Source organism: Trichosurus vulpecula, chromosome 1 (assembly GCF_011100635.1).
Source record: "Trichosurus vulpecula isolate mTriVul1 chromosome 1, mTriVul1.pri, whole genome shotgun sequence".
Lineage (NCBI taxonomy): Eukaryota > Metazoa > Chordata > Mammalia > Diprotodontia > Phalangeridae > Trichosurus > Trichosurus vulpecula.
In genome coordinates, this window is record NC_050573.1 from 153,606,495 (window position 1) to 153,623,008 (window position 16,514).

At 35.8% G+C, this 16,514-nt stretch overlaps 1 protein-coding gene across 1 annotated transcript in view; it reads left to right on the forward strand.

The window, feature by feature from the left end:
* Positions 1-307: 307 nt before the first annotated feature.
* RAD54B (RAD54 homolog B) overlaps positions 308-16,514 on the forward strand; it is a 119,858-nt gene continuing 103,651 nt past the window's right edge. The window contains exons 1-2 of the mRNA XM_036754134.1: positions 308-389; positions 6,745-6,895. Of these exons, the coding sequence (XP_036610029.1) occupies positions 6,758-6,895 (138 nt within the window). The 5' untranslated portion in view covers positions 308-389; positions 6,745-6,757. The remainder of the gene's footprint in view (positions 390-6,744; positions 6,896-16,514) is intronic.

The following is a 16,514-nucleotide window of genomic DNA, read 5'->3' on the forward strand; positions in this document are numbered from 1 at the left end:
AACTCTAGGTAAGCTCCTGGAGTTTAAGTGAGTTTAGAGTTTAAAATGAGGAAAGGTTTCATGAAAATAGCACAAAACGAAACAAAACTCCACTCTTCTCTCCTCCCGCCTTCAACTGAGTCACACATGCGCAGAAAACATGCCAGAACCAAGCAGCAAAAAACGAAAACAAAACGCCCTCCAGACGCTACCTAATACGTATGCGCCCCAGGCGTGCCGGCCCTTCTACTGGGAGATGGCATTACGCATGTGTAATGAGAGACTGGTCGGTGATTGGCTGAGCGCTGAGCGTGCGGCCTTGTCGGCGGGACGCTTGAGCCTCGGTTGGGCTGAGGAGAGGGTATCCTGTCTTCTGTCTCCGTCTGACCAGTGCCTTCTGCTCCTCACCGGTGGGTCCCTGATGGGCGAGGGTGGTGGGAAGGCCCTGGATGCCTAGATGGAGAGATAGAGGAAGAAAAGTTGGATGGTAGGGCTGAGGGGGTGGAGGTGGGCTGAGGGGTGGAGGTGGGCTGAGGGGTGGAGGTGGGCTGAGGGGTGGAGGTGGGCTGAGGGGTGGAGGTGGGCTGAGGGGTGGGCGGGCCCAGCTTATTGGGCGTGATTCTTGGCTCCTCCCCAAAGCCTGTGCTTGTGGGGCTACTGCACCGCACGTTATTTGTATCCCTCTGACTGCACAAGCCGGTCTGGTATCCGTCTCTCTCTCCCCATTTGTCCATCTGTCTTTCAGTCTGTCTATCTATCAGTAGCTGTCCATCCATTTAGCCATTCATGTCTATGCATCCTATTCAGCTTTCTATTTATATCTATCCATTTATCCATCTGTTCATTCATCTGTTTATATATCCATCCATTTATCCATTCATATCAATCTATCTTATTTATCTATTCATCTGACTATATCTATCCATTCATCTCTTAGTCTGTCTACTCATTCTTCTGCCTATCCATGCATATTTATTCCATTTATCTACCTATCCATTTAGCTCTCTATGTTCATCCATTCATTCATCTATCCATTTGTCTGTCCATCAGTTTATGTATTCATATCTATTCATTTATCCATCTTTTCACATCTATCTATCATGGTTATTTTTATGTTGTCTCTCATATCATAAGCTTTTTGAGGGTAGAGACTTTTTTTTTTGTATCCGTAGTGCTTAGCACAGTATGAGGAACATAATAAATGCTTAATAGGTAGAGAGAGCTCAAGACTTGGAGTCAGGAGGCCCTAAGTTCAGTTCCTCTGTCAGATACTTAATAGTCCAGTGACAATGTACAAGTAAATTAAGCTGTTTTAAGTTCAGTTTCCTTATTTGTACATTAAGGATAATAATAATAGCATCTGCCTCACAGTGTTGTTGTGAGGACCAAATGAGATTTTATTTATATATATATATATATATATATATATATATATATATATATATACACACACACACACATATACATATATATGTATATATATAATATATATAAAACACTTAGCAAACCTTAAAGAGACATAGCTGTTATTATTAATAACAAAGGCTTGTTGACTGATGGTTCTACCTATTGCTGTAATCATAGAGCCATCATGATGAAGTATAGAAGAGTGACTTAGCCTATTATCTTATTAGTAAGGAGAACTCCCAGGTCAGAATTCTCCCCTAACAATGTAGGCCTGTGCCTTGCCTGTATGCTATAGTTTTTATATAGTTGCGTAGAGCAGTGATGTCAAACTCAAATGGAAATGGTAGACTGCATATTGACTTAGAAAACCACAAATTAACATTAGCTATGTTATGTTGTATTTTTATTTTGTTAGCTTTTCTCAGTTACATTTTAATCTGGTTCAGGAAGAGTTTGGTAAGCAGACAATTTGACACCTCTGGCTTAGAGCATTAGAGAAGTTAAGGGACTTACCCAGATTTGAACAGCCACTGTGGCAGAACTGGGACTTGAACTTAGGTCTTCCTGGCTCCTAGTCAAGTCAACAGGCATTTATTAAGTGTTTCTACTATGTCAATTAATAAACATTTACTAAGTGCCTACTTTGTGTCAGGCACTGTGATAAGTGCTCTTGGCTCATTATTTATGATGCCACTGTAGTGAAAAGAGCATTACATGTGCAGTCTTCACAGTTAGGATCCTAGCTATGAAACTTAACTAACCTTCCAACTTTGGGCAAATCTCTTAACATTTATGTGCCAAATACATGCAATAAAGGTATACCGAGGTACAGACTCTAAGCTAGATCAGATTATTAATTAACAGTGATTGGTATAATTTAATAAAATGGATCACTTTGGGAACCCCAGCAAAGGCAGCATCCCCCAGAGAAGGAGGGGTCTCCACAACAAAGAAAGAGCCTTGGCAGGACTTGAGAAAAGGTTGTAGGATAGGGGCAGGAACATTATGTTTGGTTATACTGAGAAAGGTGGGCTGCTGGCAGCATTCAGGTATAGGTAATCAAACCCCTCTCTGACAATTAAGGAGTGTGTAGTGGATAGAGCACCAGACTTGCAGTCAGGAGATCTGGAGTTCAAATCCAGCCTCAGATATTTACCAGCAGTGTGACCCTGGGCAAGAAATATTGTGAAAGGCTTTAAATGCTGCACAGAAGAACTTGCATTTGATCCTAGAGGCAATAGAGAGTCACATAGCTTTTTGAACAGAGAGTGACATGATTAGACCTGTGCTTTAAGGTAAATCACTAACAGATATGTAAGAATATGGATTGGATGTAGGGAGGACTTGTGGTTCTGGTGGCCTTGGGAGTAGAGAGAAGGGAACTTACAGAGAGATGTGAGCAAAAGAGCAAAACTAGGTTGTTTGGATGAGGAGGGGTGAGGAAGAATCTAGGATGACTTTGGGGTTGTGATCTTGAGTGACTAATAGGATAGTTATACCCTCAGTAGACATAGGGAAGTTGGGAAGGAGGAGTAGGTTGAATGAGCAGCGTATAATGTGTTCTGTTTTGAAACTCTTGAGTTTGAGGTGACTGGGACATCCAGTTCAAAATGTCTAATAGGCAGTTGGTGGTATGGAACTTGAGTTCAGGGGAGAGACTAGGAGGCTGGAGAAGTAGATTTGGGAGTAATTTGCCTAAGGGTTCTTAATTGAAGCCATGGGAGCTGATGAAGTCACTGAGAGAGGTAGGAGAAATAGAAGAGGGCTCAAGACAGATTTTTGGGATATATGCACAGTTAGAGATTAGGACATAGATGATGAACCAGCAAAGGAGATGAGTAGGAGAGACCAGACGGATAATATCTAGAGAGAGCATCCAGTGGGAGAGGTCACTTTATAGTGTTGAATGCTTCAGTAGTATTAAGTAAACTTTGAACTCACCTGCTGATTGAAGTGTAGTCTCAGTTTCATATGACAATTTTGGAGGTTCTGCCGAGATCCCTAATACTTAGTGGCTCCTCACCTACAGAATGGGCTGTCTTCATCCAGTATCATTGGTCATACCAGGCAGAATAGAGCATCTTTTAAATTTCCCTCTCCTTCTCTCCCCGTCTCTCTCCCTCCCTCCCTCCTATCTCTTCCCCCTTTTCCTCTCTCTTCCTCCCTCTCTTCCTCTCTCTTCTCTCTCCCTCTCTCCCCCTCCCCCTCCATCTCTTTCTCTCCCTCCCTCTCTCCTCCTCCCTGTCTTCCTCTCCTTTTTCATCTTTCTCTTTTTTTCTTTCCTTTCTTCCCTCTTTCCTTCCTTCCTTTCTTCTTTCCTTCCTTCCTTTATCTTCCTTCCTTCCTTTCTCCCTCCCTCCCTCCTTTCTTGGAGTTTGTCTGGATAAAGACTTACCCACTTGAGAAGTATTCCATCAGAGTATGGGATCACATTTTTTCAGGTACTTGCTTAAGTATTTCAAAATTATATTTTATTTTTAAAAAAATTTTGAACTTAAACATAAAAAGCCCCCATACCATGAGCATTCCATATAGAAAGTAGAACACAAAGAGCATTGTATATGAAAGCATGAATCTATCTATATTCTTTACTTCTTGCTTTTAAGAGTATATAATAAATTCAATCTAATACTTTTAAACCTATCCTGCTTGTCTGTACTTCCTTCTGAAGTACTTTCTGAACTAATTTATGCATTTTTAAAATGTTTCAGTGTCTCTTATTTTTCTTTCTTTTTTTTGGCCTTACTATTGCTATCCCTCTTCCATTCTCCCTACCCCCGCCCATTAAAAACAGAAAAAAAACAAACCACCCAACCTTTTAAACAAATAAACATTGTTAAACAAAACATATCTATGCAGTAGCCATTTCCAAAAATGTATGTCTCCTTTTGTGTCTTGAGTCCATTATCTCTGTCAGGAAGTAGATAACATGCTCATTATAGCTCTTGATCAGCATTCTTATGACTTTGATAGTAATTTTTCTTTACAATGTTATAGTCATTGTATAAATTGTTTTCTTTGGGAGGCTTACTTTGCTTTATCAGTTACAATTTCCCAATAGTCTTTAAAATTATCTCTAGCTATTTCTTATGCACAACAATAGTTTATTGCATTCATATTATTCAGCTCTTCCTCAATTTATGGACACCCTCTTGGTTTATAGTTCTTATCATTTTTTCCTTCCCTTTTTTGACCCCTGCTTCAGGATCAAGGAGATTGTTTTGCTTGTACCTCTTTTCACTGATGTTATCCTCTCTGTTAAAGCCTCTTCTCCCTATCCCTGCTAAATTTGATGTATTTTTAGCTGAGAGAGAGAGAGAGAGTATGTTTGTGTGTTTATGATGTGTATATATGTGTGTTTATGTATATGTGTTTATGTCTGCATATTCAGCCCTCCTTGTCTGGTTCAGATAAGAGTGAGATTCATCTGCTCTCTCCTCCCTACACCCTTCCTCCATTCCTATGAACTTCCCACACACTCCAGTTGGGAGAAATAGTAATTCTTCCCCCTATCCTTTTTTTTTTTCCCTATGCGAGTGTATTCATTTTATATTCCCTTTTCTTTCCCCTCTTAAAACCCCTAGAATGGAAACAGTCTGTACCCCAGGACCACTGCTTTTTTGTCCAATTCTCTCAATATCCTTTAAAAACATTAAGGTTCTGAAGGACCACGTATTTCTTCACCCCCACTGAACTGTTAGCCCTTCATCAGAGAGCCACTTCCCATGATAATGGTTTTAGTGGGTGGGAGGATCTAGGTGAGAAAGCATTTGGAAGGAAAGAGTGAGTTTGGAGAAGGGGTGCTATGCAGACGTTCTGGGTGAAGAGAAAAATGGTTTATTGGGTAGAGGGATCTGAGTAGGAGTGAATCTGGGACATAGAATGAGTGAAAGAAAAAGCATTTATTAAGCACTTAGCATGTGCTTAGCCTTGGGGATGTAAGTACAAAAAACAAGATAGTCCCTGCTCCTCAAGAAATTTAGATTCAAATTGGAGAAGACCACACATATTGGGAAATGGTGTTCCACAAGGAGAGAAATCAAGGAGATGGTAAGTGGAGAATGATAGTGTTGATTTTTTTGATTACTATTCCCAGAATAAAGGCAATAAGAGAGGAGTGAGAGGAGAGTGGAAAGCAGAAACATGGCAGGAAAATGGCCAGAGAATGTCTAGGGAGAGTAATTGTAAAATATAAGGAAGGCTGGATGGTGAGGAGGAGCTGTTGCTGGAGCCCAGGGAGTTAGGGACTGGTCCTTACTGAGGGAAGTGGGAAGGTGAGCCTGAGGAAATTGATGGAGGAGGAATCAAACTTGACATGGGATTAGGTTTGAGGGGGTTGTGGGGTAGAAGTTAGGGAAGGAAGGCAGTGGGGCCCTAGTAAGGACTGGATTTATCTGCCCTTGACCATGGACTGTTTATATTTGGTTATTCTTGCTGAACTTTGGGTTTCAGCTCCAAAAAACTAGATACCCCTGGATTCCCACCCCCTCACTTTTCCTGGCTCCTTTTGTGTATTGGGCCCCCTCTCCTTCATTGTATTGTAAACTCCCTGAGGGCTAGGGCTGTCTTTTTATTGTTTATATGCCCAGTGCTTGGTAGGGTGTCTGGCACATTGTAGGTGCTTACTGAATGTTTATTGGATTGGGATTGAGCAGTTAGGTGGTATTGTGGATAGAGTCCTGGGCCTGGAGGCAGGAAGATCTGAGTTCAAATTCATCCTCCTGCACTAGCTGTGTGACTCTCAGCAAATCATTTAACCTGTTCCTCAGTTTCGCCAATTATAAAAAAAAATTGGAGAAAATAATAACATCTACCTGCTAGGGTTGTTTCCAGGGTCAAATGAGTTAATATATGTAAAGTGCGTAGTACAGTGCCTGATACATAGTAGGCACTTAATAAATACTTGTTTCCTTACTTTAATAGTGAGATTGGCCTTAGAATGAGAAAGAACTATGTTTAATTGATGGTGCTAAATGCATGACTATGCTCACTTAATCTCTATTCTGTAGTTTAGTAGAAACAAAGACCACTAAAGTATAAGAATAAAGGATAAGTATCTCTGCAGGCTGCCTATTAACAGAAAAACCACATATTAATATAAGATGTGTTTTATTATATTTTTATATATTTTGTTAAATATTTCCCAATTACATTTTAATCTAGTTCAGGCTATACCTGAGAATGTTATTGGCTGCATGCAGCTATGGGGCCATGTGTTTGACATCTCTGCTACAGGCAACTCTCTTAAGTTTATAGGCTAAAGACTGACAATCCATTTTTCAGATGGAAAAAATAAGAGGTTTGGACCAAAAAGAAAAAAGACTCACGCATAATTTCTTTATTTGCTTTCCCCTACAGATCATTACTGAATATGAGAAGATCTGCAGCACCAAGTCAATTACAGGGGAGTCTAGCAAAAAAACCAAGATTTAGACCTCCAGGAAATATTAGCACATCAAATCTGAATGACAAGGTTAATAAGCTGGGTCCAAATGTTACATTTACTAAGGTAAAGGAAAAGTGAAGAAAGCATATCATACATACTATAGATACTTGATTGTATGTCAAGATAAGAAAAATGTTATTTTTAGATTAACAGTAGTTTGCTGACTGTAGAAAAATTTCAAAATCTGTGTCAAAGTATTTGCCAACAAACATTTTTGGAAGTTATGATTTAGAAATTTAATTCTAATAATTTTTCAAAATTTGGAGAAAGAATTTCGAGAACTCACTTTCTTAAAACTTAGCATCCTTATTCTTTCCTTCTTATCATTTTATTAAAGCCAATCATTCTCCTCATTGCCCTGAACCCATTTTCTTCCCTCCTTTATGATTTTGCTTTAGCAATCATTTCCCTCTTTCTCATGCTTAGATTGTCTCCTTTCCATTGGTTCCTCATCTGCCTGCAGGAATGCTCAGGCCTTAAAAAAAATTTTCCTTTGACCTTTATACCTTGTTTAACTACTGTGCTCCCTTTTTATGTATTCATTTCTTGAAAAAATTGTTTGGATGTGATGCCCCCATTTCCTCATTACTCATTTTCTCCTGAGCCCCTTGCAATTTGGCTTCCATTTCCATTACTGTTTTAAAATTTCTCTTTTAAAGGTCACCAGTGATCTTTTACTTGATAAATCTAGTGACTTAACGGAAGAAAAAATCTTCTTTTTCATCACCTTACATCATTTGACACTGTTGATTAACCCTTTCTTTTGTTTATTTTCTCCCAACATTCCTGTTTCTCCTACTTCTCTGATAAAACTTCTTCCTGATCCCTTAAGTTGGGTTTTCTTTAAGATTCTATGCTCAGTGTTTGTTTCTTCACTCTCTTGATAACCTCATTTATTCCTAGTTTCACTTCTGTGTAAATGATCAGTATCTCTAATCTTGATTTTTCTCTTTATTTCCGTACTTTAGTATATTTCTTCTTTTATGAAGCCCGTCCTGATCCACTCACTTGCTAGTGTCTCCCTCATAATTTGCTTGTATTTATTTTAAATATATTTTGTATATATTTCTATGAATACATTTTGTCTTCCTGATAGAATATACACATTACTCCCTTCCATACGCTCTTTTGTTCAAAGAAATTGACCTCCTTGCTGTTCTCCCTGTACATCATTCCATCTTCTATCTTTTGCATTGACTGTCCCCCATGCCTGGAGTACATGCCCCTTTCCCCCTTCCTCTTGGAAGCTTCAATTTCTTTTAAAGCTCATCTCAAACACCATTCTCTACATGAGGTTATTCCTATTTCCCTCAGCTGTTCACAGTTTTGCCATCACCAAGGTTATCTTGTATCTATTCTGTATCTGTTTTGTATGTAACTACTATATATCAGGGATTCTTAACTGAGGTCTGTGAATTTAAAAAAAAATTTTTATAACTATGTCAATATAATTGGCCTTCAGGCCATCTCTCCTTATATTTTTCATTATTTCCTCAAACTTGACCTTTCCAAGATTGAACTTTGTCCAAAAACCTACTTGCTCCTCTTTCTCTGTAGTTAGCAATACCACCATTCACACACAGCCCTCTCTATTAAAAAACCTTGATATTATCTTTGACCTTTCCCTCTACCTTAGATGAAAAACAGTAGTAACTTTTAAAAAACAGGGAAAAGAGAAAGGAACTGATAATCCCAAAGGCAAAACTTTTATCTCTACTATAAAGATGATTAAACCTTAGGGAAATATAATAATAGTTAAAAGTAAAAATATAACTTGTTTTATTAGCTAATTTTACTAATTAAGATATTTATAGATTAAGACAAACTTCATACCTTCTAGACAACAAAATCTAAGATGAAAATAAGAGCAAGTGGATAAGATTTACTATTTATAACTATAAATGTGAATTATCTGAATTGTCATTTACCGACTGGATCAAGAAACAAAGTGTTGCTTGTAGGGAACACTTTTAGGCAAAAAGAAATGACTAGGTTAAAGTTGAGTGATGAGTTTAAAATAGAAATCTGAAAGTTTCAGAAAATCAAGGATTGTAGAAGTGGTAGTTGGTGGAGTAGAAATTAAATATTAGAGACAAACAAAAGCATCAAATAATGGTGAAAGAAAAAATAAAAAAAGTTTAATTTTTACATACTGAATAATTGATAGTAAGAGTATACACAAATGTAAGAATAAATAGACAAACGTAGTAATAGTAGAGTACCTCAATACTTCCTTAGCAGTATGTAACAGAAGAAGATGAACAATAAAGAAATCACAGATTTGAATTATGTGCTTACCTGATAAATTATAATTAATGGAAATGTGGAAAGAGCTAAATGGAAGATATAAGGAATACACATTCAAGTACCTATTGAAACCCTCATTAAAAAGTAACATACTACATCATAGAAAAACCTTGCTTGAATTTAAGAAGGCAGGAATTAAGTAGACCATATTTTTAGATCTATACAATGAAATTAGAATTAAATAATAACCTGTACAGTTGTAAAACTATACAGAAACTGAAAATCTACTAAACAGTGCTTGTTAAAATATCAGAAAATTAATATTTAAAAGTTATGTCGCATATCAGAATCCATAGGAGACAGCCAAAGGCTGTTCTGGATGGTAAATTTATATCAAGTGACTACATTAGTAAGAAAGGAAAGAAAAAAAATAAACTTGTATCTAAAATTGCTAGGAAAGAAGCAAAATGATAATCCATAGGAGAATAAAATATTTATAAAAGATAAGTCGAGTAATAAATAGAAGAGAAAATGGAAGAATAATTGAGTTAAAAATCAGTGGTTGATTTTTTTTGGGGGGGTAAAGATTAATTAAATTAACAAACCTTCAGAAAATTGAATCAAAAAATGGAAGAGAAAATGCAGATCACAACAAACACACAAGAAATTAAGAATATTAGAGAATACCACACCCAGCTATGTTCTTTTTTAAAAATAAGATTTATTGATTTTTTTTGTTTTTTCACATAACCATAGTTTCACCTGTATTTCTTTCTCTCTCTTTTCTAGAGAGCTATCCAAAATAATAAATAGTATTTTTTAAAGACAAAATAAAGAGGAAAAAAATACACATAATTGATCAATACATTGAAAAAGTCTGAAAACTTCCCAGCTACATTCTAACAAGGTTGAGAATTTAAAAGAACTAGATAATAATGCACAAAACACTTTTCCAGTAGTGACGTAACATGAGCTTATTAATTTAAATAGACAAATCTTGGAGAAAAAAATAAGACAAATTGGCAAAGAATTACCCTGAAAAAACAACCAGAACAACCTTCCTCCCTTCCCACCTTACTAAAACTATACCTGGCTAAGACAGATTACAGCAGCATTCTTTTAAATTTTCTGCAAATAATCACTGTATAACAGATTATTAGCTAATGTGCAGAAATAGAGGGTATTTTATGAGGCAAATATAGTGTTGCTTTTTGTTCAAGGTAAAGATATCATTAAATGTTATAGACAAGTTTCCCCAATCAGTATAAATACAGATATACTAAATAAAAGTCAAAGTAATATAGCAATACACTAAAATTGTATATCCTGAGCAAGCAGGGCTTATATTAGGTATGCATACCTGGTTTAATATCATAAATACTACCTATGTGAAACATAAACCAAAAAAACCCTATCTTATCAATAGATACTGAGAACATAGTTGATGAAATCTAATATTCATTCATTGTAGAAACATTAAAAAATTGGATGTAGAGGGATAGTTATTTAACACAACAAAAATGATCTACTTTGAACCAATAGTTAACCAATAACAAGTGACAAACAGAAGCACTGCCACTAAGAACAGGTAGAAAGCAAGGAAATTTACTCTCACTGCTTTCATTTGGAAGATCTAGCAGTTAAATCAGACAAAATGTCTGTTGGAGTAACATTGGAAATAAAGCAATAAGAATATAATTTTTTGTAGATGGTATCATAATCATCTGGAAAATCCAACTTCCTCAACCAAAAATATCTAGCAAAATCACAGGATACAAGAATGTGTCAAAAATCAACTGTATTCTAATTTGCTAGTAAAAATAAATTTTGAAAAAAATAATTTTGAAAGAAACTCCATTTAGAGCAATAAGAAAAACCATCAACTATTTAGGAATGAACTTACTTAAGAATGCGTAGGACCCTTATAAAGACTACTGTAAAGCTCTAACAACCAAAATAAAGGAGGACCTAAATAATTGACAGGACATTCAGATTAGATTAATAGAGTAAAAGATTGACATAATAAAAAAGTGCAAATACCTCCAAGTTAATTTATATGTTTCCTGAAATACTAATCAAAATACCAAGGATTTTCTTTATAGAACCAGAAAAAATCATAAGGAAATTTATGTAGAAAAACAATCAGGCTCAAACATCAAGGAGGCTCATTGGAGGGAAAAAGCTGATAAAGGTGGTTTTTTGTGTACTCAGACTTTAAAATATATTTCAAAGTGATTATTATCAAAGTTGTGTACAAAAATAGATTAGTGGAACAGAGTAGATAGACCAGACATCTGACCAAATTAAAAAAAAAAAAAGATTAGCATTTGATAATCCCTCAGAAAATGAAAATTGGGAAAAATAATTCACATTTTATGAATATACCTGGGGAAATTGACAATTTGATAGGAAAGAGATGTAGACTCATGTCTTAGAACATATACTTCAGAGAATTCCATCTGAATAATATAAAAATTTAAAAACTTTCTATAATAGTGATAGAAGAAAATGGAATGATGTATATCTCAGTTCCAGCACACAACACATTGCCTGACACGTAGTAGTCTTTTAATAAGTGCTTCTTGACTTGATTTGGAGGGGAAATGCATTTTTAAAAACTACAAGTAAAAGAAGTTAGGAACAAGATAGTCATATATGACTGTACTGAAAAGGAAAATTTCTTTATAAGAAAAACCTAATTTTAAAAAATTGTTAATAATCACACTTTAAAAATTGCTGAACCTTATTAGTAATCATAGATGGACATTAAAAAACTTTGAAAACTCATCAAATTCCAAACTTATTGTACAGAAATAGGCACACTAATTTATTATTGTTAGGATTTCAAACTTGTAGAGCAGTCTGGCCCTACAAAGTAAGTTATTTAAAAAAAAATCATGGATTCATTAATTCCATTGTTGAACATATACCATGAAAGGTAGTAAGAAAAAAAACCAGTGCTATCTGTTGAAAGTTTTCTTAGCAGCATTTATATGTGATTTCCAAAAACTGGCAGCAATCTAAAAGCCTAGCAGTAGGGAAATGATTAAATAGATTGTGGTACATTAACAAGAAGCTAGGTGGTGCAGTAGATGGAGCACCCAGCCTGGAGTCAGGAAAACTGGAACTTAAATCCAGCCTCAGACACTTGCTAGCTGTGTGACCCTAGGTGAATCATTTAACCCTATTTGCCTTAGTTTCCTTATCTGTCAAATGAGCTGGAGAAGGAAATGGCAAACCACTCAAGTATTTTTGCCCGGAAAACCCCAAATAGGGTCACGAGTAGTTGGATATGACTGAACAACTACAACAACATTAACATAATGGCATGCTATAATGACATTAAAACTGTTAAGTATGGAGAATGCAAAGAGCTCTAGAAAGACATTTATGAATAATGTGAAATAAAAGCAGAACCAGACGAATGGAAAGTGCAGTAATTTTGACCACTTAAGAAGAAATATAAGTGAGAATGAATGGGCAAAAAATCCTCATGGGGGCCTAGTGAAAGTAATTGAAACATTGCTATAATAATTTGTGTATTAAAATTAAATGGGCCAAGATGGCAGATTAGAGATAACAGTCTAGCTGAACTCTCAACATTTCCTTCCAAAAAAACTTTACAAGAATGCCTCAAATCAAATTTTGGAGTGGCAGAGCCAACAAAAGATCAGAGCGAGAAATTTTTCTGGCCTAAGAAAACTCAGTGCCAACAAGAGAGGTCTGTGACATCTGGTGCAACCTGGAGCACATGAGGAGAGAACACCAGCAGTGGTTGCAAAAGCAGCAGCAGTAGCAGTTTCGGAAGCTCTTGCCAAGAGAACATGAGGGGGCTGGAAAACTGGTTAGAGATTACAAGGGAACCCTTTGCTGGCACTGGTTACAGATCATGTGACTTGGCAACTGTTGCCCAAATACTGTTCTAGGTTGCAGTTCCAGGGTAGGGAAGAGCATTGGTCATTTATCACAAGGAAGCAGGGACCCTGCTGTCAGTTTCAAGGCAAAAAGTAGTGCTAGCACTTGCGGCTGGAGGGGGTCAGGAGCCCTTCCTGGGTAAAGACCAAAACACAGACCAGGAGAGCAGTTACTATATCTATCCCCATATCTTAGAAGCATCAAAAACTTGAAGACACCTAGAAGTAGCTCTGAAAATAACAGCATAAAAAAGCCTGAAGCCTGGGACAGTGCTTCCCCACCCTGAGGTGGGCAGAGCCCAACTTTAACATGAATTCAAAGTGAAGAAATAGGCTGAACAAATGAGCAAACAATTTTTTCAAAAAAAGTGTTAAAAGCTAGTATGGTGGCAGGGAAGACCAAAACAAACTCAGAAGACAGCAATGGGAAAACAGCTATAAAGAAAGAGAAAAATGCTCATTGGACCCAATCCCAACAAGAATTCCTGGAAGAATTAAAGATAAGAGTGGGAAAGGAAAAACTGGGAAAAGAAAGGAAACTGATGCAAGACAACTATGAAAAGATAATTAATAGCCTGATAAAAGAGGCACAAAAAATACTGAAGAAAATAATACCTTAAGAAGCAGAATTGGTCTAATCATAAAAGAGGCACAAAAAATTATTGAAGAAAAGAAGTCCTTAAAAAGCAAAAGAGGCAACGTGGAAAAGGAGGTATAAAAATTTACTGATGAAAAGAACTCCTTAAAAAGTAGAATTGGCCAAATGGAAAAAGAGTTACAAAAGCTCACTGAAGAAAATAATTCCTTAGAACTGGTGAAATGAAAGCTAATGAGTCCATGAGACATCAAGGAACAATAAAACAAAATCAAAAGAATGAAAAAATAGAAGAAAATGTGAGATTAGAAAAACAACTGACTTAGAAAATAGATCAAAGAGATAATTTTAAGAATTATGGTATTATCTCAAGGTCCTGATCAGAGTAAGAGCCTAGATATCATAGTTCAAGAAATTACAAAGGAAAACTTCTCCTTTATCTTAGATCCACAGGGTAAAATAGAAATTAAAAGTACTAATCACTTCCTGAAAGAGATCCCAAAATGAAAACTCCCAGAAATATTATTTCAGAAGGCTCACTTCACAAAGAAAATAAGCAGCCAGAAAGAAACAATTCAAATATTGTAGGCATTTAGTGGCTTCTGTGTTAAAGGATAGGAGGACTTAGAATATGCTATTTTGGAAGGCAAAGGAGCTAGGATTACAACCAAGAATAACCTACCCAGCAAAATTGAGTATAATCCTTCAGTGGAAAAAAAATGGATATTTAATGAAATAGGTGACTTTCAGGCATTCCTGATGAAAAGACCAGTGTTAAATAGAAAATTTGACATTCAGACACAAGACTCAAGAGAAGCATAAAAAGATAAACATGAAAGAGTAAGCCTAAGGGACTCAATATGAGAATATAATACATGTAACTCCTAAGAATTAATATTAAGACAATTAAAAGGAGTTTACATAGAGAGAAAGTATGGGTGTAAGTTAATTATGTTGGAATGATATCCCCAAAAAATAAAGTTATGAGAAAGAGGTATGCACTGGGAGAAGGGGAAAGAGAGAGGTAGAATTGGAAAATTTTCTCCCATAAAAGAAGTGTGCAAGGAAGAGCTTTTACAGTGGAGGGAAAAATAGTGGGGTGGCAGGCAATTCTTAAACCTCACTTCACAGAGTTGGTTCAAAGAGAGTAGAATATATATATGTATACGTATATATGCATGTGTGTGTGTGTGTGTGTGTGTGTGTGTGTATATGTAGTTGTGTATGGAAATTCTCAGTAGGGAAGAAAGAGGGAAAGGGGATAACCTAAAGGGGGAGGGAGGTATGGTAAAAGAGAGGACAAAATAAGGGAGGCATGATTAGAAGCAAAATAAACTTTTGAGGAGGGACAGGATAAAAAGAGAGAGAAGAAACAAGAAAGTGGGATGGAAGTAAATATACCATACTCATCATTGTGAATGTGAATGGGATGAGCTTGCCCATAAAAAGGGACCAGATAACAGAATGGATCAGAAACCAGAATTCAACAATATGTTTCAACAGACACACTTGAAACAAAGACATGCCCAGAATTAAAATAAAGGGCTGGAGCAGAATCTAATAGGCTTCCACTTAAGTAAAAGAGGCAGGGGTAGCAATCATGATCTTTTATTTAAAATATGATTCACTTAATTTTGTCAGTTTCTTCTATTTTCCACCAAAATTATTGCTACAGTCACAATATATATTGTTAATTAAGGAACATAGAAGCTAAACACTGCCTGCAATCCTTCCTTTTTCAATACCTCTTGTTTTAATCATCTGTGTGTGGGACAGTGCCTACAAAACAATAATCTTGTCATTTTTTTGTCCATCTTCTCATTTCTCAGTTCTGCACCAGAGTAAGCTATTTGCACAAATACTAAGTAAATTTTATTAGTATGTTGTATATACTATGTAGTATTTACTTTGTATAACACAGAAATGTCATTGGGTAACTAGATTATACAGTGTATAGGAAAAAGAAAATTTCCCCTACCATTTCCTGATGTTGTTTCTAGAATAATCATATTATATAGGAAAAGTATGTATTGACCAGAATATATTTAAAAGAAGTGATTTATTTAGATTTTTTAGATTAATTTCATAGTTATATCAGAAAGCTGATTGTTTAGTTATTTTACTCATCAAACCTAATGAAATCATTATTTTTGAAGTTGTGCAACCCAAGAAACTTAAAATATTATGCTATGCAATTAATTCAAGCTTTCCTTTTATGTCTTAGTTTGTAGACAAAAAAAAAGTTTAAAATTCCTAATTGGCCTCCATTTAGAATGAATGTAGAAAGTATTCTGTATTTGTAGAATAAATTACTGCTCTTAAAGATGACTCTTTTGTGTGTGTGTGTGTGTGTGTGTGTGTGTGTGTGTGTGTGTGTGTGTGAGAAAGAGTAAGGAAGGGAAGGGAAGTAAGGAAGGGAAAGAGGAATGGTATTCATAAATTTGCTGGTGCAAATTTGCCTCTTTAGTAGAACAACCCCCCCCCCAAATCTTCACTGACTTATCCTTATAATTTATTATAATTAGTATTATAGAGGTATGATGTTGGATGCTCATATCACAGCCAAATTTTTTTTTAAAGGAATTGAGCTTTGATATTGAGAAATCAGGCAAGGATTTGATCTGCTGATAGTAATTGGCCTGTTATTGTAAACTGTTTACAAACTTGTCTTTGTATCTTACACTATAGTTTATGTTATAATCCTGATTCTGTGACTAAACTTAAAAATATCTGATAAAAATGAAATTGTTTTGGAATATTTTAACTAAAAGTTCTGGTTTCAAAAAGTTACTCATTTTTATCCATCCTATTTTATGGATTATGCACATAAAAGTGGTAGTATTCATATTTTACATCACAAAATATGATAATGAAACAATGCAATTTGAGAAGTTAGAAATGATATTTATGTTGGGATACATTTTGT